Source organism: Schistocerca serialis, chromosome 4 (assembly GCF_023864345.2).
Source record: "Schistocerca serialis cubense isolate TAMUIC-IGC-003099 chromosome 4, iqSchSeri2.2, whole genome shotgun sequence".
NCBI classification, from domain to species: Eukaryota; Metazoa; Arthropoda; class Insecta; order Orthoptera; family Acrididae; genus Schistocerca; species Schistocerca serialis.
This window is the reverse complement of record NC_064641.1, coordinates 5,873,574-5,897,977: the sequence shown is the minus strand read 5'-3', so window position 1 is coordinate 5,897,977 and position 24,404 is coordinate 5,873,574. Positions and strand designations below refer to the sequence as shown.

Sequence of the window (24,404 nt, the reverse complement as noted above, 5' to 3'; positions counted from 1 at the left end):
GGATTTCGTAATTTTAACGAGACAAGAACAGTGCCCAGCATTGTAGGTGGAGTGCTGCACTGTCAGACAAGGTAGTTTGAGGATTAAACATGGAAACCAAGAGTTTATGGTCAGTCATGAGGTGAAACTTGGATCTACAGGAAAGAACGTGAAATTTCCAGAGAGCCTAGGCTATGGCAAGAGCCTCTTTTTCCACCTGAGAGTAACGCTGCCGGGACTGAGTAAGAGATTTAGAGGTGAAAGGAACAGGTTGTTCAGCCAGTGGCATATCAGTGCAGTAGGACTGCACCGAGGCCACGCTGGGGGGCATCAGTCACCTCGACTAGGGGCTGGTTCAAACAGAACGCAGCTAAACAAGGGGCCGAGAGTAGTTTGGATTTCAACATTAGAAAAGCACATTCACAATGCGGGCTCCAGCAAAAAGGTATGTAACTGATGGGCAAATGTGGCCACCTCCGGCAGGAATTCATGGTAGTAGGATATCTTCCCTAGGAAAGCCTGAAGTGTCTTCGTGAATGGGGGAGGGGTAGGGAGGCAGTGGCATAGATGTAACAGTGGAGATGCAGTCTGGCAGAGGGCACACCACATTCTGCCTAACCTCAAATCCCAAATAAACAATAGAAAGATGAGAAAACTGAGATTTTGTGAGGTTACACCATAAGCCTGCGGATTGTAAGACAGAAAACAAAGGGCATAAATTTTTCAAGTGATCAGACATGGAGAGGCCCTTGACAACAATATCACACAAATAATTAAGCAACCCAAAGCAGACATAGTCAGTGGCTCTAAAAATCATTAGAAAATTGCAGGGGTGCTAACCACACTAAAAGGAAGGTACAAATATTGTTGGACCCCAACAGGAGTATCCAAAACCAGAACTTGCTGAGATTCTTCGTCCGCAGGAATCTGAGGATAAGCTTCACAAAAATCAATTTCAGAAAAGTACTGGCCACCTGATGTTTTTGCCAACAGTTTCTTCTGGCACGAGGGAGGATGTGTATCCACAATCGATTGCACGCTGACAGTAGTACTGAAGTCAGGACAGAAGCAAAGTTTCCCTGATGGCTTCCAAACTACAACCATTCACAAACCATAACAGGTTGCACCAACCCCAAAGACTGAAGTCTGCCCGATTCTGTTTTCACTTGATCTTTCAGGGTGACAGGAATAGGACACACCCATCAAAAATGAGGCCGAGGAGTGGATTTCAAAGAAATATGAGCAGAAAAATCTGTAACACACCATCCACCTTCAGAAAACGAGTCAGAAAACATCTCGCACAGCATTTCCAATTGAGAATGTAGTATCTGATTGCGCACAAGGTGAATTGTTTATGTGACAGAAAATCCAAATGCTGAGATGCGTCCATCCTAGCAAGTTCTCAACACCAACATCAGCAACCACCAAAAAATGGAATGAACCACTGACTTTTAAGAGACAGATGCCATAAATTGTTCCAACAGAACAATGTTCTGTTTATTATAACGGACCAACTTCTATGTGACCAGTGTCAACAGTGGTGTACCTAAATTAACATTGATTTGAGAATTCAATAACGTCACTGCACCACCTTTGTTGACCTATAGCCACTAGGCGAAAAACACTTAACTCTATAAACAACTTGGGAGAAGTCACAAGTGTTGGAGTCATACAGTTCATGTACATGTCCACATCCTGAGCAACCTTAACCATACGACACATGAAGACAAGGTGGCTTTTCTTCCTGAAAGCATAACAAGTAGCCCAGTACTTATGGCACAGAAACGTTCCTGCTGGACAAAACAGAAAGAACAAGATCGAAACAGAGAATGCCGACACTGGTGCCGTGGTGGTTGGAGATGTTTTGACTGGCCTTGATCAGCTTGGCATTTGGTCCGCATGTTCACCGCCACCACTGCTGCTTCCTCAAGCAAGCTGTCTGTCATCCTAGAGGGCACATCTTGTGGCACTACTGCCACTTCAACCCAGACTTCAATTTGGTCACTTGCTGCCTGGGAAACTTCGAGAGATTGTGCTATTTGGGAAATGTTTGCCAACGGGGGGTTTTCACAAGAGTAAAGCCTTCTGGCACACTTCCTTATCTGGATAATTGAGTCATGCACTATGGAACCTACATAAAAGTCATAATGGGGATCAGTAACAAATTGACACTTACGGGTAAGGCTGTGAAGTTGGGCTGCTCAGACCCTGTATGACTGATTTGGTTTCTTGCAGCATCATTAGAATTTAACTCGTGCCGCTATGACACGCATTTGTTTGTGATGGACAATAAACTGCACACGTGATCAAAAGTAAGAGCTGCCGGTTCTTTTGAAGGGGCAAGCTGACACCTTAATTGATACACCTTAGGTGGAATCCATGAGAGAGAGAAGGCCTTGCACAAATTCGAGTCTGTCACACCATAAACCAAAAAATGGTGCCTGAGTCTTTATTTGTAAGCTTCCGAATCCTCAGGTGAATCATCATATAGAGGAAAACTAGGTGGATAAACTGATGGAATGGTACCCTCTCTGTTGATGGAAGCCGACAAGATCATCACGGCTGAAATAAGCTGTTCAATTAGGGCTGGTAGCAAGGCATCAATAGTGGCCAACTTGATGAAGCAGCACTTAAAGATTGCATAAGCGGAAACCATTCCAAACTTGTCACCATTTGTGTAGTAACCAAGTAACACGTGAAACCGATCTGAGTAACACAAATATGGCTGTATTCATAAACCTTTGAACAATAACAAAAATAAACCTCTCTGAGTCCACAGATTACCAGACACAGAACAACTGTGTGAACGGTACAGCTCAATGAACATTGAGCAGGTCCATCAGCGCTGCTCTGCGCATATATATGAGGTGGGTAGCCTCCAGCAGTCAACCCATGCTAATATATAAGGCAGCTAATTCAAACACACACACTGCCAACACCATATTCGGCGCGCACACACACACACACACACACACACACACACACACACACACACACACACACACACACTAGCACCAGGATCGGCACTTACCACTAACAACAGCAAGAAACTGGACCTCTCAGAGAAGCTCAATACATACGAGGGCAGTTCAATAAGTAATGCAACACATTTTTTTTCTGAAACAGGGGTTGTTTTATTCAGCATTGAAATACACCAGGTTATTCCCCAATCTTTTAGCTACACAACACTATTTTTCAACGTAATCTCCATTCAATGCTACGGCCTTACGCCACCTTGAAATGAGGGCCTGTATGCCTGCACGGTACCATTCCACTGGTCGATGTCGGAGCCAACGTCGTATTGCATCAATAACTTCTTCATCATCCGCGTAGTGGCTCCCAGGGATTGCGTCCTTCATTGGGCCAAACATATGGAAATCCGACGGTGCGAGATCGGGGCTGTAGGCTGCATGAGGAAGAACAGTCCACTGAAGTTTTGTGAGCTCCTCTTGGGTGCGAAGACTTGTGTGAGGTCTAGCGTTGTCGTGAAGAAGGAGAAGTTCGTTCAGATTTTTGTGCCTACGAACACGCTGAAGTCGTTTCTTCAATTTCTGAAGAGTAGCACAATACACTTCAGAGTTGATCGTTTGACCATGGGGAAGGACATCGAACAGAATAACCCCTTCAGTGTCCCAGAAGACTGTAACCATGACTTTACCGGCTGAGGGTATGGCTTTAAACTTTTTCTTGGTAGGGGAGTGGGTGTGGCGCCACTCCATTGATTGCCGTTTTGTTTCAGATTCGAAGTGATGAACCCATGTTTCATCGCCTGTAACAATCTTTGACAAGAAATTGTCACCCTCAGCCACATGACGAGCAAGCAATTCCGCACAGATGGTTCTCCTTTGCTCTTTATGGTGTTCGGTTAGACAACGAGGGACCCAGCGGGAAAAAATCTTTGAATATCCCAACTGGTGAACAATTGTGACAGCACTACCAACAGAGATGTCAAGTTGAGCACTGAGTTGTTTGATGGTGATCCGTCGATCATCTCGAACGAGTGTGTTCGCACGCTCCGCCATTGCAGGAGTCACAGCTGTGCACGGCCGGCCCGCACGCGGGAGATCAGACAGTCTTGCTTGACCTTGCGGCGATGATGACACATGCTTTGCCCAACGACTCACCCTGCTTTTGTCCACTGACAGATCACCGTAGACATTCTGCAAGCGCCTATGAATATCTGAGATGCCCTGGTTTTCCGCCAAAAGAAACTCGATCACTGCCCGTTGTTTGCAACGCACATCCGTTACAGGCGCCATTTTAACAGCTCCGTACAGCGCTGCCACCTGTCGAAGTCAATGAAACTATACGAGACGAAGTGGGAATGTTTGAAAATATTCCACAAGAAATTTCCGGTTTTTTCAACCAAAATTGGCCGAGAAAAAAAATGTGTTGCATTACTTATTGAACTGCCCTCGTATATTCACAACCACAGTTCACATCAATGGATTCTAAATGAGCAGCTGGAGCTAGCCAGTAAATAATTTCTAAATACTTGCCTTGGGCTGGTCACAAGAAACAAAGCACGAATTGGACTCCTAAAAGTCAGAACCCTGCACAAAAAAATAAAACTGTTTATTATGTCAGTATAAAATTGTAAAAATAAAAACTGCCATGGTGAAAATGCGTTGCTCTCATCCCAACCTCCACCTTTTTAATTCTGTATTTACCTCAAGTAACTTATAAAATGTAATGATAATCTCATATATATATATATATATATATATCACTCTTAAGAGTGGAAACATTTTTTTGTTAGTAATATGTTGCATTCTGTGCATCTCACATATTATCTTTGCTTTTTTACATCCTTGCTCAATAGAAAATGAATCTATGTATGTATCTTTGCTTAATGGACATTCTCTGCATTATAAACAAAAACATAAGAATATTATGAAGTGTGTAAATAGGAAGAATACGGTGCTGCGGTCAGCAATGCCTGTGTAAGACAACCAGTGTCTGGTGCAGTTGTTAGATTGGTTACTGCTGCTACAGTGGCAGGTTATCGAGATTAAGGTGAGTTTGAACGTGGTGTTATAGTCGGCGCATGAGCGATGGGACACAGCATTTCCGAGGTAGCAATGAAGTGGGGTTTTTGCCCCCATGGCCATTTCATGAGTGTACTGTGAATATCCCGAATCCGGTAAAAAATTACGTCTACCACATTGCAGTGGCCAGAAAAATATCCTGCAAGAATGGGACTGACGATGGGTGAAGAGAATTGTTCAACATGACAGAAGTGCAACACTACTGCAAATTGCTGCAGATTTCAATGCTGGGCCATCAACAAGTGTCAGCATGCAAACCATTCAATGAAACATCATCAACATAGGTATGCAGAGCCAAAGACCCACTCGCGTACCCTTCATGACTTCATGACACAAAGCTTTAAACCTTGCCTGGGCCTGTCATAAAAAAAAACACCAACATTGGACTGTCAATGACTGGCAACATGTTGCCTGGTCGGATGAGTCTCATTACAAATTCTATCGAGCGGATGGATGTGTAGGTGTATGGAGATAACCTCATGAATCCAGGGATCCTGCATGTCAGCAGGAGACTGTTCAAGCTGGTGGAGGCTCTATAATTATGTGGGGCATGTGCAGTTGGAGTAACAGGGGACAAAAGACACATCTAGTTACAAGACTGACAGGTGACAGGGACATATGCATCCTGTCTGATCACCTGCATCCCTTCATGTCCAATTAACATTCCGACAGACTTGGACAATTCCAACAGGACAATGCAACACCCCACATGTCCAGAATTTCTACAGATTGGCTCCAGGAACACACTTCTGAGTTTAAACACTTCCACTGGCCACCAAACTCCCCAGACAGGTACATTATTGAGCATATCTGGGATGCCTTGCAACACGCTGTTCAGAAAAGAACTCCACCCCATCATACTCTTACAGATTTGTGGACAGCCCTGTAAGGTTTAAGGTGTCAATTCCCTCCAACACTATTTCAGACATTTGTCGAGTCCATGCCACGTCGTGTTGCAGCACTTCTGAGGGCTCATGGGGGCCCTACACCATAAATGGCAGGTGTACTAGTTTTTTACGCCAGAAAAAAACAAGCCACCATCTACTGGAACTTATGTAGGTGAATAGAACTCTTTCACATTATACCTAAGTAAATGCAACCACTTTAGTGTGCTTTTATTAATGAAACAATGAAACAGACGTACAGAAGGATGGACCAAACAAGACTAACCAACAGACTTCTCAACTACTGGAAGAACAGGAAGACTGTGACACCAAGGCTGATAGAAGTCAAGAAAGATATCCAGCAACTGAACTTAACTGAAAGTGAGATTAGAAACCAAGCACTTCTCAGAAGGATACTAAAATAAAAGAGGTTTCAGGACAAATCACCCCGTAAAAAGACCGGTGCCCTGTGGACAAAGGAGAGATAGGAGAAACATAGCCAGAGAATGCGGGATTACCGGGCAAACATCAAGTCCCTCACCAGGCTGAAAAGTTGAATATTGTGGTCCTTAGCTGGCCCATTTGAAAGAAGAAGAAGAAGAAGAAACAATTTATAAAGTGGCACTAAATTTTCATATATCCTTGTGCAGTGCAGGAGCAGTCCACGTGCTGCTGATGAAAACATCTATCTAACTGATAATATTTGCCATCTGAAGGTGGTAGTACAAAACTGGTTTTGGCAATAAAATAAAACATTTTAAAAAGTATTTGTGGCTGGTTGCATTATTCACCAACTACAATTAACAGCCGCAAAGTTTACACAAGATCTAACATAGATAAAACAACATGGTAGTATATTTCAAACTGAAAATGGTTGCTCTCATTTTTAGGTGAGAAAGAATAAAATAGTGATCCAAACAGTTAAAATAATGCAAAATATTTTCATTACATGAAAATTTAAATAGTGTATACCCTGTCCACTTCTCCAGTGATTTACTGTGATTTGCTGTTGAAAAGATATTGTTGTGAGACTGGAAGATGATCAGAATGGAGAAAACTCTTCAACTGAAAAGAGGCAGTGAAGGGCATGTGTTAGTGTGGAGTTACTGGCTGAAGCTGAAAATACTGCAATACTTGATATAATCCCTTTGTCTGTAAATCCATCTACCACTCAGCAACAAAAGAAGCACTCTGTAAGAAGAGATCTCAAAATAAATCAGTAGATGCCCTGCAAAAACCAATTTATGTAACTGGCTTAATGTAATGTACTTCCATGTCGGGGCATGTTCTCATCGGATTAAAGACAGCCCCCTAGAAGGGGATACTTTTAGTAGAAATGCCTCTTGTGCAGCCATCTCTAGAATGTTTAAGTATGCACAGCAGAGAGATATTTTCTGAACCCGTAGAGGTAATGACAGATGGATTCTATACTTCTTAAGACCTATTTGGCAAGCCTAACAAGTCTTTTTTCTGAACAGATTGTGGTGGTAATACTATGGTACACACGTTTCATAGGATACTTTACCAATCTGATAATGGATACATAATTGCTTCCCTTCATAAATTAAAGCATAAATTTTATTAAATGTACAGACGAGGACCTTTACTTTTCTTGGGCCTTAGATGCTACACTGGAATGTAATGGATTAGCACCATCACTCAATGCAGACAGATTTTACTACCAAGGTGAGCTGCATTCCTACACTAAACACAGACTATTTTAAGGTGCGTGCTATAACACTACTGAACCTGCAGTCTACAGCAGCTCAACAGTTCTGAGACATAAAGACTGTGGACACTGTTAGATGTTGCTAATTAAAAATACTGTTCTGTCATTAGGCCATTTCTACAGCTGTACCATGATGAACAGCATTGTTCCTAATGATAGCAGTTGAGGCTACATGTTATTTTCCTGACCCCCCAAGACATATTTCTGTGCATAAGGGAAATGTTGCTGCCCATACTACAAAGCAAAATTTGTAAGGAGATGCAAACAGAAACAGAGAATAATTGTCCAGAAAAATTATTTGCTGTTCATAAGTGCTTTGGTTATACCTCATTGATCAAACATATATCTGCTGGAAATGCAAGTTCCTAAATTACTCAACACATGAGGCACAAGTAGCAAGAGCCACAATATACACAATATACATTAAAAATGTTAAAGTGACTATCATGGGCACCATGGGCGGGCTGTTAGCTGAAAGGCTGTGTGTCTCTGACAAAGGACACTGAAGTACCTTAATAGGAACTGAAAGAACAAATGGTCACGTGAGTCTCAACTTTAACACCAATGATGATTTGTCGAGATGGTAGCCTGTTAGTGAAGTGATATGTGCAGATTTGTCAGTAACATATGCATCACAATAGAATGGAAGTAGCATGTGTTTAGCAATCCTGAAGTTCTAAAGCTACAGGCATACACCCCCTTGTCAGCAATACTCTCAAATGGAATCAGTGAATACTGTGAAAGCTGTGCAAAGGTAATGAAAGCAAGCCGTATGAATTCTTATTTCCCATTAACAGGAATTTCAGCAGAATTTTAATACATAAAAGTGAAACACCTGGAGAGGTTGCTATTATGCTTCTTTTAATCACCACTGCAAACCCCATCATCCAGACTTTTAGAGAGGTGAATAATAAATCATCTCCACCAGGAACCTATCAGAAAAATAAAGTTTCTACACACTATGTGACTACAAATCAAATAACACGTAGATTGTTGGATTTTTTTTTTATCATTTCTTAATTTATGGTTTCAAGCAATGGCACAAGAATGTAAGATTTAGATTCAACATTGGAAATCATTCTACTCCTAACTCCAAGTCCATCATGCTAAACACTATGTGATCAAAACTATCAAGGCACCCTCAAAAACATAATTTCTCATATTAGGTGCATTGTGCTGCCATCTACTGCCAGGTACTCCATATCAGCAACCTCAGTAGTCATTAGACATCGTGAGAGAGTAGAATGGGGCACTCCGCGGAACTCACGGACTTCTAACTTGGTCAGGTGATTGGGTGCCACTTGTGTCATAGGTCTGTACGCGAGATTTCCACACTCCTAAACATCCCTAGGTCCACTGTTTCCTATATGATAGTAAAGGGTGGGCCAACACCATATTAAATTTCAGCACTACTGATGGAGGGTACCACAAACTACATGACATAGTGTAGCATAAAGATGATGTAGTGACCGTGTACATTTTCCTGGCACATTAACAGATGAAATTCTTGTTGGGTTTTCAGCCGGATCAAACAGTCATCTGCACACAATACTTCCGCAGTCCACATGGTTGTTATCACCAGGTGAGAGAAGCTACGCCATTCTTGTCAATGACTGATTCAAACCATGAATGACAGAACCTTTATATGCAGCAAAAATATGAAAGCACATTATCTCAGCGCATGTGCTTTCATATTTTCACTGCATTTAAAGATACTGTCACTCATCAGTTATCAGCGAGAGGGACTTATCTTTTCTCACCTGATGATGGCGGCCAGATGGACTGCGGAAAACTCCAAAGTTGAGCTCCGAGTTATTTATCAACTTGTCTGACGTCTGTGACACTTGTCTACACAGTGTCTTCCCTTCCCCATTTACTTTACAGAGTGAGGTGGTACAGTGGTCAGCACACTGGACTCGCATTCAGGAGTACTACTGTTCAATCCCGTGTCCGACCATCCTGATTTAGGTTTTCCGTGATTTTCCTAAAATCACTTCAGGCAGACACCGGGATGGTTCCTTTGACAGGGCACGGCCAACTTCCTTCCCCATCCTTCTCTAATCCGATGAGACCGATGACCTTGTTGTTTGGTCTCTTCCCCCAAATCAACCCAACCCATTTACTTTAATTTACTGGGACTGTTGTTCTAAGGCTCAAGAGCCCCTTCAGACATTTCAGGTTGGGCATTGCCCTGTTTAAGTTCTATGTTTCCACTGCTGGTGTATGAAAAGCCAACATAACATTAGAAAATACACAGTTGTATCTCAACTACAATTATTATTAATGACATACTTTCACACACACACATGAGAGATCGATAATATTCACACACACACAGAAAGAGAGAAAGAGAGAGAGAGAGAGAGAGAGAGAGAGAGAGAGTGATAACATTCACATATGCTGTACCTGAGTTGTGTTGCGCTGAAAACTTCAAGAATATCTGGTATTGTGGACGGAAGATACTTTAAGCAGGCACCTTGAACCAGCAGTGTGCTGTCCGTATTGTAACACATTAAGCTGGTTATGCTTTGCAACAACTGTTGCAGACAAGTTTCAAATTCTGCTTGGCCTTTTCCTTCATTCAACCTGAATAAAAACAAACACAAATTCATAACCAAGTGGAACTGCATTTAGTGTGATCTGCTTCCTGCATAAATATCTTATTTTTCTCATCAAAGATTTATTTAAGTTTTGTGTGCACTTACTATAAATATCAACAATAAAAGATAACTGCAGTGGTCTAAAGTTTTCTTGACAGGAGCAAGGAGGAACAGTGAAGGATGAAGGAGAAATATGGTACACTGATTAACACATCCACGCCTAAAGGGCAGAGTACATCTGTAAATGGGGTAAACATCAACACAATGACATTAAAGTCAATAAGAAATATATTTACAATGTGTGTCCAGACATACAGGACACAACAAAAATTCTCAGCCGAGATGCATCTCTTCAGCAAGGGTGCACACAAACATGGAACTATGTTGGGAGAGGATTCGGTGTTGTGCAAGTTCTTGAAATAATGTTTAATGTTATCAAAATCTGGGAACCATAAATATGAATTTCCCTAGTTTGTGAAACATAGAAATGTACTTTCAATTAGGATAATTACAACATAAAAATTCAAAGTCAGGTCATTGTGTGACAGACAAAATTAATATAATGCACCACATTAAAAAGGTGTAGCACCATCTTAGGTACAGATGATGTGAATTGTGGCTTTTTAAGACACTGTGAATTAATATGAACATTTTATTGCAATATAATAGAAGTTTACAACAGAGGAAGCAGCTCACAGAGTGTCCGAAAAAAAGCTGGTACTGTAAAAGCACAACAGACAGCCACTACAGACAACCAGTCACTGTTGACAAGTGCAAATAATCCAGAATGAGATTTTCACTCTGCAGCAGAGTGTGCGCTGATATGAAACTTCCTGGCAGATTAAAACTGTGTGTCGGACCGAGGCTCGAACTCGGGACCTTTGCCTTTCGCAGGCAAGTGCTCTACCATCTGAGCTACCCTAGCACGACTCACAACCCATCCTCACAGCTTAACTTCTGCCAGTACCTCGTCTCGTCTCCTACCTCCCAAACTTCACAGAAGCTCTTCTGCGAACCTTGCAGAACTAGCACTCCTAGAAGAGGTAGGAGATGAGGTACTTGCAGAATTGAAGCTGTAAGGACAGGTCGTGAGTCGTGCTTGGTTAGCTCAGATGGTACAGCACTTGCCCACGAAAGGCAAAGGTCCCGAGTTCGAGTCTCAATCTAGCACACAATTTAATCTGCCAGGAAGTTTCAGTGCAAATAATGTTTTTCCTTTGCTTTTTTGCACTTCATACTCAAGCAAAAACTGTTGGGAAGCTTTTTTTGCCAACTATGTTACTTCAGCACCAATTAATGCGATTTTCAGATTCAGTTTTCCTAAGTTCTGGAGAGACTTACTTCTTGTTACCTACTTATCAATATCACTGTGATTATCTGTGTAAATGAATAATATGTTGGGGAAAAACAGTGATCATTAGTCGATCACTAAGTAAAGTATACCTCAAACAGATTAGAAGATATGTTAATGGAGAAATTGTTTGACTGGAATTTGTATCAATAGTTATCTAGAATTAGTAGCTGCTGTAAGCAGCACAGTGTCCAGTGAGAATGGGAGCTGTTTTTCTGGTATTGTGGTGGTAAATTGTTTTCACTGCTTGATGACTAGGTTCTATGTTGATGATGAAATAGATGCTATGGTTAACGTTCCGCTGATTTACCTGCAAGTAGATATTTTGGAACTGTAGGAAGCACAGAATAGCATTATCTTCTACTTAAAGAACAGGCTGCTTTGTGTATCCACTACTTACTGGACCAAGGCTCTTTGGGATATTTATGTATAGTGAGACACTAATAACTGAAGTAGGAAAGTTTTTCTTTAGCGTGTAACAAATACGCTAAAATTAGCTGCGGAACTTGTTTAATTTTTAGGAAAGGTCAACAGTAGGTTGATTCGGGAAACACTAGCTAGTTAGTCTAAGACAGTGTCTATATACAAGGAAGAAAAAATAAAAAGTAAATTTTTCTCAGGATAAAACTCAAAGAGGTTATTCAGTAAATTATTTTTCTAGTTACCCCAGAATATATTTCACACTTGATTGTAAAAGATAATAAACAGAAAATATGTTTTAATTTCCTCTGCAAAGACTGTAATGAAGTCAAAGTAGTTATTTAACTCAGAGGAAAATATACACTGCATGTACTGCTCTTAGCACTATATGAGAAGCAATTAAATCTGATAAGGGAAAGCAGTTATGCCATCAGATGTATGGGGTAAAACTTTATATAAAAGAAAAGGTTTTATATGAGGGAAAATCACCTTATAAATTACTAAATATGTAGGAGAAACCAGATATGAAGCAAGTTATCCATGACTGTAGCAGCGTTGTTGGATTGTTGCTGCATTTGTACTGGCAAAGGAAGGATGATAAGCGAAAAGAAACTTTTTCCATGGCTGATGACTAAGGATGATACTGATTAATTAATAATGAAGGAGATGTCTTAACTTACTACTGATTAGGGTGACACATAGATCTTTGTTTACATATTTTTTAAGAAATGAAAGAATGAGATTGGTACACGCCTGTAGTAGGTTCCGATAAAAAACACTGTAGTACTGTGCATTCCTTGACTTATTAGTTTTAGAGAAAGATGTGCAACAGATCCATAATGATAATAATGATGATAATAATAATAATAATAATAATAATCCCAGTACCCGAACGGCTACATTTCTATTACCTTATCTGAGCTTATATGATTTTTATAAGGGTTGTTTGGTTTTCGTGGTGTATAATAAGCAGTGATAGAGTGGATAATAATTTTGGAGTGTTTATAAATTGTGACTTCTCTCAAACAATCTGATTTTGCTATCAGTAAAAGTGTATGAGTTGCTTTCAATACCTGATCAATATAGTAGTGACAGGGAACCCCAATGGGGCATCACAAAGTCAATTAATTGTCACTAAAAATGAATTCATGATTATGAGGCCTGCAACAAATTATCTTCAGTATGCAATCATGCCCTGTGATAATTCAGAGTTAAGTAGCTGAAATTAGGTCTTAGTGCTTGAAAACTTATTCATGTCATGGGAACATTTTTTTTCAAGCATGACTACTAGATTCATGCACAAAATGATTACAACAAATTTGGTTGTGGTCCATATTAGCTACTGGTACATTCTACAGCAACTATGGTGAGTAATCAATAGGTAAGAACATTGCATTTTACATCTACTTCTACAGCCACACTCTGCAAGCCACTATAAAGTGCATTGCAGCAGATATTTCCCATTATACCAATTATTAGGGCTTTTTTCCTGTTCCATTCACATATGGAGTCCTGGTAAGAATGACTGCTTAAATGCCTCTGTGTGCACTGTAATCAATCAAGCCTATAGGAGCAATACCTAGGAGGTTTTAGTATATTCCTAGATTAATCATATAAAAGTTGGTACTTTAAACTTTTTTTCACAGTATAGTTTGTGTCTATCTTTCAATATCTCCCAGTTCAGTTCTTTCAGAATCTCCAAGATGCTCTCCCATGGGTCAAACAAATGTATAACATTTCATTTTGCTCTTCTTTGTATATGTTCAATATTCCTGTTAATCCTTTCTAGTATGGGTCTCAAACACTTGAGCAAAATTGTAGGATGGGTCGCATGCTCTGTAAGCGATCTCCTTCAAAGACTTATTGCATTTCCCTAGTGTTCTGCAACAATGAACTGAAGTCTGCCATCTGCTTTTACTCACAACTGAACCTATGTGAGCATTTTATTTCACTTCTGCACACATTGTTACTCCTCCGCAAGTTGACTGATTCCAAGCATTACTCATTGTCACTGTAGTAATAAGACAATATGTTTTCTAACATACATAGTTACATATTTCTGAACATTTAAAGCAATGGATCCAGGTGTGAATGCTGGTCCAGTACATAATTTTAATCTGTTGGGAAGTTTCAATATCTGGGGACTGATTCTATAATAATATTTTCAACAATGACACTGAAAAGATACTTTGAATTATAGACTCTGAATCCTAAATGTAAAATTCATCTTCTCTTGGCTGTTATTGGCATTTTCAGGTAAATCTGTCAGAACAGCACAATTTCCTAGCCACTGTAAAACAGTCTTACATTCTTTTTCCACAGAAAAACTTGCAACAAATATTTTTCTCACCACTTTAATTCAGTCACACTTTTCTACTCTGGAGCTCTTTCTTGTATGTAGCTATCTTTTATTATTGTGGAACTAAACTGGAAAAAATGTTTCGAAAGGTGACGAACAAAGAATTGTAAGAAAATGAGCACAACAAATGGAAATTCAGTTCTTATTTTCTGTTTAAAAATTATAGCTATACATAAAAACAAAATCTACATATTACAACTTACTCTGCAAAAAGCTGCCGTGATCGTACCACAAAACGCATGCAGTACTGCAAAGACTTCATTGTTCTCAACAACATGTCTTTGTCTTGACTATCTGTTGAACTGGCATTATCAATATGATACTTCAGAACAACAATCAATTTACTGTAAATGGTAAAAGCACAGAATTAATAAATGATGTATTGCAAGCAATAATATAATTACATATACATCAATATTAATAACAGATTCTTGTATTACCTCTGTTGTTTTCCCCAAAAGGTACACTGTAAACAACAATGCCAAAAATATCTGGACAACTTCTGTCATTGGAAAAATTGTAACATGTATTGCATATGCAGTCCCAGAAAAGGAATAGATTTATAGTAGTCCAAGTAGATTTGAATGGAAATTATGCAAAGAAAGGGTAAAAGGTCAGGGCTGGGAGCAATATAAGATATACAAGCTAACATACAAGGTGTACATAAAGTCCGGGAACAATTTCAATTATTTATTGCACAAGAACAAAACATTGTACAGATATCATACATATGTCATTTTGAAGAGAAACTCTGAACGTTTTTTTCCATGTATACTGCCACAGCATAGTTTGGTCATTTGCCGATAGTCAACGCTCGTCACAAACATGGTGAGTTCAGGTGCGAACCGAGATTTCTGTATGTTGAAGTTCATCAAATGGCCTCCCCAATCACCAGATCTCACTCCGTGTGATTTTTTTCTGTTGGGACATGTTAAAGATCTAGTGTATGTACCGCCTCTACCATGTGATGTAGCAGAGCTCCAGTAGAGAATACGGGAAGCGACTGCCACGGTCGACGATGCCATGCTGGGATGGGTATGGCAAGAATTCAATTACCCTATTGACATCTTCCACTCATGGTTTGCATATCGAATGTTTGTAAAAATTTTCAGAGTTTCTATTCAAAATGCAATATGTATGACATCTGGACAGTGTTTGGTTTTTGTGCAGTAAATAATTGAAAGTGTTCCCGGACTTTATGTACACCCAGTATTGCCAGCTCAGGGATGGAAAACAACTGGTAAAACTGCTTAAGTTGATAAAACAAAGAGAGAGTGAGGAAACAAATAAAAAGGAGGAATAGGGAGTAGTGGCACTGAACGAATTTAAGTGAAAAATTGGAGAGCATACAGAAAGCAACACAACACACTAAAACAAAGAAAGCAGATAAAAAGTTTTTTTTTTTTTTTGGGGGGGGGGGGGGGGGGGGGGAGTGTTTGGGCTAAATGTTACAACACAATGAAGACAAAATAAAAGGGAAGTCGGGAAGGAGGAACATGGAATCAAGTTTTCCAAACAGATGATTGATGGGTGCCACAGATAGTACAGAGATGTTATATTACAGAGTTCAGGGACTGAGGGAAACATACCATCAGAATGAATCTGGCAAAGAAATACAGGAAAAAGCCCAGGAGCAACTATTTGCAAACAACCCCCACTGAAAAAGCAGATAAAGAAAGATACAGTTTCTTGTGTATAAAACTACAAACATAATGTACATCATTATTTATTTTCTCTAGAATAGTTACTTATGGTTTCCTGAAGCAGCTTTGTAACTTTTATTTCCCTTGAAAGTTTCCTACAATTTTCCACTATTCCAATGGCAGAATAGACCTCATTGCAACTGAGGTCATTACAAGCACAATGTTTTTCCATGTATTGTAGTTTATATAGACCTTTCTTTATAGAGCACTTGACTCATTTGACAGAAGTGTAGTGCAACTCGGTACTGATATTTTTTCTTAAACCACTTCCAGTTAATGCCAGGATGGTTCTACAAGCAAGTTTTAGTTATTCCTTGTCAATTTCAGATTAATTTAGCTACTGCTGTTTGAAATTACCTTTCTTGTACATGTGGCTTCCAAATCTAGCACTACTTCTCTTCTTAATGGAGTCACAATTCCAACTCAAACATTGCTTGCAAATACAAAGGCTAAGTAAAATGAATTTGGCAAAATCTGCTATGCTTCTGCAGCAATGAAGATAGATTGGATGTCTTGTAGAGTATATCATAAAATTGTTCTCTAGTAACTGATCTGAGACACCTTTTAGAAATGTACACAAATGAATGACAGATGCAAATTATGATGAGGATGGCACATATATGTTTGCCGATCTCCTTCAAGGTACAAATAGTTGTGATAAAGAATGTAACTGACTCATTTTATGGAGAATGGGAAAGAGGAACTAGTAATGGAAAAGATGACATAAATGACTACATGGCCAAGCACATGAAGGATTTTGCTGCATAATGATACGACCGAAATAACGATAATCAATGATTAACTGGGAAATGGAGTGGTGTATGTGAAGAAATGATAAGGAGGGTATACTTTATACAGAATAGTAGGATTTAGATAACAGGATGACAAGGGATAATACCAGGATATTGGTGCACAACAAATTCTAAATAAATAACTTTTTTTCTTCAAGTATTCACATTTACCCCATGATGGTAAGTGCTGGCTTGGCCATTATGTTTCTTTTAGTTTAACAGTTTGTCTTAATTATGGCAAAGATAACATATAACTCACTTATAGGCAAGAGTTGCACTGAAACTCTCTTGGATGTACAAGTCCAAAACTGGCTGGAAATGTTGGTACTTCCTGTCTGACACCAACCCAATAATAAAAAGCTGAAACAAAAATAAACTGATGAGGGAATCACAAATTATATTAACAATGACAATGAATGATATAATATCACAAAACAACAAGGAGAATGTGAACTAAATTACTGTACAAGCTTCTTCACCTCCCAGTACCTACTGCAACCTACATCCTTCTGAATCTGCTTAGTGTATTCATCTCTTGGTCTCCCTCTACGATTTTTACCCTCCACGCTGCCCTCCAATATTGAACTGGTGATCCCCTGATGCCTCAGAACATGTCCTACCAACCGATCCCTTCTTCTAGTCAAGTTGTGCCACTAATTTCTATTTTCCCCAATTCTATTCAATACCTCCTCATTAGTTATGTGATCTACCCATCTAATCTTCAGCATTCTTCTATTGCACCACATTTCGAAAGCTTCTATTCTATTCCTGTCTAAACTATTTATCGTCCATGTTTCACTTCCATACATGGCTACACTCCACACAAATACTTTCAGAAACGACTTCCTGACATTAAAATCTATACTCAATGGTAACAAATTTCTCTTCTTCAGAAATGCTTTCCTTGCCATAGTGAGTCTGCATTTTATATCCTCTCTGCTTCGACCATCATCAGTTATTTTGCTCCCCAGATACCAAAACTCAACTACTACCTTAAGTGTCTCATTTCCTAATCTAATTCCCTCAGCATCACCTGATGTAATTCCAGTACATTCCAGTATCCTCGTTTTGCTTTTTTTGATGTTCATCTTATATCCCCCTTTCAAGAAACTGTCCATTCCGTTCAACTGCTCATCCAGGTCCTTTGCTGTCTCCGACAGAATTACAATGTCCTCAGCAGACCTCAAAGTTTTTATTTCTTCTCCATGGATTTTAATTCCTACTCTGAATTTTTCTTTTGTTTCCTTTAATGCTTGTTCAATATACAGATTGAATAACATCGGGGAGAGGAAACAACCACTGCTTCCCTTTCATACCCCTCGATTATTATAACTGCCGTTTGGTTTCTGTACAAATTGTAAGTAGCCTTTTGCTTTCTGTATTTTACGTCTGCCAACTACAGAATTTGAAAGAGAGTTTTTTGGTCAACATTGTCAATAGCTTTCTTTAAGTCTACCAATGCTAAAAACATGGGTTTGCCTTTCCTTAAACTATCTTCTATGAGAAGTCATAAGGTCAGTATTGCCTCGCATGTTCCAGAATTTCTACAGAATCCAAACTGATCTTCCCCAAGGTCGGCTTCTACCAGTTTCTCCATTCATCTGTAAAGAATTCGTGCGAGTATTTTGCAGCTGTGACTTATTAAACTGATAGTTCGGTAATTTTCACATCTGTCAACACCTGCTTTCTTTGGGATTGGAATTATTATATTCTTCTTGAAGTCTGAGGGTATTTCGCCTGTCTCATACATCTTGCTCACCAGATGGTAGAGTTTTGTCAGGGCTGGCTCTCCTAAGGCTATCAGTAATTCTAATGGAATTTTGTCTACACCCGGGATCTTGTTTCCACTTAGGTCTTTCAGTGCTCTGTCAAACTCTTCACACAGTACCATATCTCCCATTTCATCTTCATCTATATCCTCTTCCATTTCCATAATATTGTCCTCAAGAACATCACCCCTGTATAGACCCTATATATATTCCTTCCCCCTTTCTGCCTATCCTTCTTTGCTTAGAACTGGGTTTCCATCTGAGCTGCTAATATTCATACAAGTGGTTCTCTTTTCTCCAAAGGTCTCTTTAATTTACCTGTAGACAGTATCTATCTTACCCCTAATGATATACGCCTCTACAGCCTTACATTTGTCCTCTAGCCATCCCTGTTTAGCCATTTTGCATTTCCTGTCGATCTCATTTTTGAGATGTTTTATTCCTTTTTGCCTGCTTCATTTACTAAATTTTTATATTTTCTCCTTTCATCAATTAAATTCAGTATTACCCAAGGATTTCTATTAGCCGTAATCTTTTTACCTACTTGATCCTATGGTGCTTTCACTATTTCATCTCTCAAAGCTACCCGTTCTTCTTCTACTGTATTTCTTTCCCCCATTCTTGTCAATCATTCCCTAATGCTCTCCCTGAAACTCTCTACAACATCTGGTTCTTTCAATTTATCCAGGTCCCATTTCCTTAAATTCCCACCTTTCTGCAGTTTCTTCATTTGTAATCTACAGTTTATAACCAATAGATTGTGGTCAGAGTTCACATCTGCCCCTGGAAATGTATTACAGTTTAAAACCTGGTTCCTAAATCTCTGTCTTACCATTATATAATCTATCTGAAACCTGTCAGTATCTCCAGGCTTCTTCCATGTATACAACTTTCTTTTATGATTCTTGAACCAAGTGTTGGCTATGATTAAGTTATGCTCTGTGCAGAATTCTACCAGGCAGCTTCCTCTTTCATTCCTTACCCCCATTCCATATTCACCTACTACGTTTCCTTCTCTTCCTTTTGCTACTATCGAATTCCAGTCACCCATGACTATTAAATTTTCGTCTCCCTTCACTATCTGAATAATTTCTTTTATCTCATCATACATTTTATCAATCTCTTCATCATCTGCAGAGCTAGTTGGCATATAAACTTGTACTAGTGTGGCAGGCGTGGGCTTTGTATCTATCTTGCCCACAATAATGCGCTCGCTATGCTGTTTGTAGTAGCTTACCTGCATACTTATTTTTTTTTATTCATAATTAAACCTACTCCTGCATTACCCCTATTTGATTTTGTATTTATAGCCCTGTATTCTCCTGACCAAAGTCTTGTTCCCCCTGCCACCGAACTTCACTAATTCCCACTATATCTAACTTTAACCTATCCATTTCCCTTTTTAAATTTTCTAACCTATCTGCCCGATTAAGGGATCTGACATTCCACGCTCTGACCCATAGAACGCCAATTTTCTTTCTTCTGATAACAACGTCCTCCTGAGCAGTCCCCGCCCTGAGATCCAAATGGGGGACTATTTTACCTCTGGAATATTTTACCCAAGAGGATGCCATCATCATTTAACCATACAGTAAAGCTCCATGCCCGCGCAAAAAACACAGCTGTAGTTTCCCCTAGATTTCAGCCGTTCGCAGTACCAGCACAGCAAGGCCGTTTTGGTTAGTGTTAGAAGGCCAAATCAGTCAATCATCCAGACTGTTGCCCTGCAACTACTGGAAAGGCTGCTGCCCCTCTTCAGAAACCACACGTTTGTCTGGCCTCTCAACAGATACCCCTCCGTTGTTGTTACACCTACAGTACGGCTATCTGTATTGCTGAGGCACGCAAGCCTCCCCACCAACGGCAAGGTCCATGATTATAGATACATGTTGGATGTCACTTCCTTTACTATATGAACTATGGTAATACCACTGTACTAAAATGTAAAAGAAGTACCTTACTTTTGATGATCTCACAATTTGGGAGCAACTAATTTTATATGACGATAGTATCTGTTCTCGAAAGAACAGTTACCGTTGATGACCTTGCAGCTTTGCTAGAAATGAAATGATAAGTAAATGGACACCCTAGCTGCAACAGGCGTTGATATACTTCACTGGGGACATGTTGAAAATGTGTGCCCTGACCAGGACTCGAACCCGGGATCTCCTGCTACATGGCAGACGCTCTATCCATCTGAGCCACCGAGGGCACAAAGGATAGTGCACCTGCAGGGACTTACCCCTTGCACACTCCCCGTGAGACCCACATTCACAACCTGTCCACACCACTACATTTGTAGTGCGCCTAATAGATGTTTGCCCATCATACTCATTACTCGTGGCAGATTGATTTACCAAGTCCCGTACATTCTCCATGTACTGCAATTGAATGTTATGAATTACCGCAAAAAATTATTTATAAGAAATAGTCAGCATATATTCAGAAAATATCATTTTTGTGAAACACAACTAGCGCTTTATTCTCACAAAGTAATGAGTGTTACTGACAGGCGATGTGAAATTGTCCATATTTTTAGAGTCTCAGGCTTTTGGTACCATTCCTCACACATGATTTCTTATCAAACTGCATGCCTACAGAATATCGTCTCGGTTGTGCGGCTGGAGCCACGAATTCGTATCAGTAAGGTCGCATTAGAAAGTAACGCAACCTTGTAGATTGTTTGGAGGTGATGCTGTCATTTACCGTCTTGAAAACTTTTGAACACGATATCTGTATGATGAGAAAAGTGGCAATTGACTCTAAATAACAAAATATGAGAAGTCTTCAACTTGAGTACTAAAAGAAATCCACTAAATTTTGCTTATATGAAAAATCGTACAAATCTAAAAGTTGAATGAAACAATTGAAAATCCAGGATGGAATAATGACAAAGTCATGAAAAGGATAGATTGTTACTCACTGTACAGTGGAGATATTGAGTCGTAGACAGGCACAACAAAAGAGTGATAAACAAGTAAGTTTTTGGCCAAAACACCTTCTTCTGAAATATACAACGCACACACCTTCATGCAAATACAACTGATACACACATGACCACTGTCTCTGCCTGCTGAAACCAAATTGCGAGCAACAGCACATGATGGGAGTAATGAGGAGGCTGGGGCAGGGGATGGGCAGGGATAGCAGTGTAGGGGTGGGGATAATAAAGAGCTGCTTCTGGGAGCATACAGGAATGAGGTGAGGAGAGGGTAAGGCAGCCAGGTGCAGTTGGGGAGTTTGATGGCGGGGGCCGCAGGGGGCAGAGGGAGCGGAAAAGGAGAGAAGTAAGAATATTGTGGGTGTGCTGGTGAAACATAAGGCTGTGTAGGGCTGGAGTGGGAACAGGAGAGGGTATAGGTAGCTGAAGGACAGTGGCAAACGAAGGTTGAAGCCAGAGGGGTTACGGCAATGTACGATATATTACAGGAAGAGGTCCCACCTGTGCAATTCGAGCTGTTGTCGGTAGGAAGGATCCACATGGCACGGGCTATGAAGGAGTCATTGAATGAAAAACATTGTGTTTGGCAGCGTGTTCAGCAACTGGGGGGGTCCAGCAGTGGCTAAGCCATGTCTCCGCAATATCCTTTCTTTCAGGAGTGCTAGTTCTGAAAGGTTCGCAGGAGAGCTTCTGTAAAGTTTGGAAGGTAGGAGACGAGATACTGGCAGAAGTAAAGCTGTGAGGACCGGGCGTGAGTCGTGCTTCGGTAGCTCAGATGGTAGAGCACTTGCCTGCGAAAGGCAAAGGTCCCGCATTCGAGTCTTGGTGTGGCACACAGTTTTAATCCGCCAGGAAGTTTCAGATAGCTTGTTTGTTGTCATGCCCACATACAACGAAGCACAGTGGTTGCAACTTAGCTTGTGAGTCACATGACTGCTTTCATAGGTAGTCCTGAGTGTGGTGGGATAGTTGATGCTCGTGATGCAGACGGTGGTGGGAGGATGTATGGGAAAGGTCTTGCATCTATGTAATCACAAGGATATGAGGCAAGAGGTTGAGAACAGGGGTTGAGTAGGAATGGATGAGGTATTGTGTAGATTCGGTGGCCAGTGGAATAACACTGTGGGAGTGCAAGTACAATAGTGAGTAAGACATTCCTCATTTCAGGGTATGATGAGATGTAGTCTAAACTCTGGCACAGAATGTGGTTCACTTTCTCCAGACCTGGTGGTATCAAGTCAAGAGGGGAATGCTCCTCTGTGGTCAGATGGTGGAACTTTGGGAGGTGGTAAGTGACTGGAGAGATAAGGCATGAGAGTCTGTTTCAGTACAAGGTTGGAAGGGTAATTACATCCTGTGAATGCCTCAGTGAGACCATTGGTGTATTCTGAGAGGGACTGGTTGTCACTACAGATGGGATGCCCATGGGTGGCTAGACTGTGTGGAGGGGACTTCACGGTGTGGAATGGGTGGTGGCTGTCGAAGTGGAGGTATTGCTGGCTGTTGGTAGGTTTGATATGGATGGAGGTAGTAATATAACCATCTTTGAGGTGGGAGTCAACATTGAGAAAGATGACTTGTTGGATTGAGGAGGACCACATGAAGCAAATTGGCGAGAAGATGTTAAGGTTCTGGAGAAATGCGGACAGGGTGTCCTCACCCTCAATCCAGGTCACCAAGGTGTCTTCACATATTTCCATGTTGTTTATGTATTTTTACGCATTTTTATCTTCTGCCCTGGATCTTGTTCCTTGTATCTGTGCCAGTAGGAAAGAGTTTATTTATACCTAGCCAGAATCCTGTCCTACATACTGTTTCTTGTTGCTTGGCTAGTGGAATCCCCCAAATGCCCTTATCAACAGATTACACAGCTCTGGCTGCAACCCCTCCTAACCCCTCCTTCCACAATGACCTCCATCTGTCCAGGTTTCATCAATCCTCACCAACAGTCCTGCAAAACCATGTAGATCATGCGTGAACCTCCTTGCAATATCTCCTCTCCCTCCATAAAATTCTCCTGCTTTGCAATCCCAAATTCCTGGATCTTGTCTCACATTTGGAAACTTTTATCCTCCAGGAACTAGAGAAGCATGCACAATGTCACCTCAAAAACATCTCCAACCTGTTCACTTCTACTCCAACCTTGGACTACCACTATCCACCACATCTGTCTCCAAACCTCCCCCACAGCCCTTCATAGCTGACAGGTCCTGTATTGCAGACCTACTACATGTACCCCACCGTCAAAAACTTGCTCCCACCATCATATAGATTCCAGAATGTAAACAGACTCAAAACACAGTCATCAATCTTTCCTCCAAAATCCTTAGTCCAACAGAAGTATCAGTCCTTTCCCAAAGCCTTACTTTTTGCCCCACTCCCAAATTCTATCATGCTGCACTTGGTAAGGACCTTCTCTCCTTCTCCCAGTCCCTACTGTAGAAACACAATTTTGCCACCAACTATACCAATCAGACTCAACCCTTCCTGACTCAGTTCACTCCTCCATCTACCTGTGATTCACCCCCACAGATTCCCTGTTAACTTTCCAGAATTTCTTAACCTTGAATCTTACCTCCTCATCATTTCCCAAATCCCTCAATATGCAAGTTCACCTCATATCAACAGGAAGAACCACTATCCACCACCCAAGTACTGATCCCGATCTTGTAAACTAATCTGCTAACAAAGGCTACACCAATGTTGTTTTGATCTGCAAGTATTACCTAGCAGAAGCACTCTTCCTGGTATAAGATCTGTTCACTTACAAACCCTGCCACAGTGACCCCATTCCAGAAATCCAGCACTATCTCAAGACTCTCCTCAAATC

The 24,404-nt window shown here is 40.5% G+C and overlaps 1 protein-coding gene across 1 annotated transcript in view; it reads right to left on the bottom strand.

Moving 5' to 3' along the window:
* The window catches only part of LOC126473544 (dedicator of cytokinesis protein 1), a 420,590-nt gene that overhangs the window by 283,043 nt on the left and 113,143 nt on the right, over positions 1–24,404 (bottom strand). Inside the window, exons 13-15 of the mRNA XM_050100670.1 lie at positions 17,124–17,224; positions 14,574–14,714; positions 10,047–10,226 (exon numbers count right to left, since the gene is read on the bottom strand). Coding sequence (XP_049956627.1) covers positions 10,047–10,226; positions 14,574–14,714; positions 17,124–17,224 — 422 coding nt within the window. The remainder of the gene's footprint in view (positions 1–10,046; positions 10,227–14,573; positions 14,715–17,123; positions 17,225–24,404) is intronic.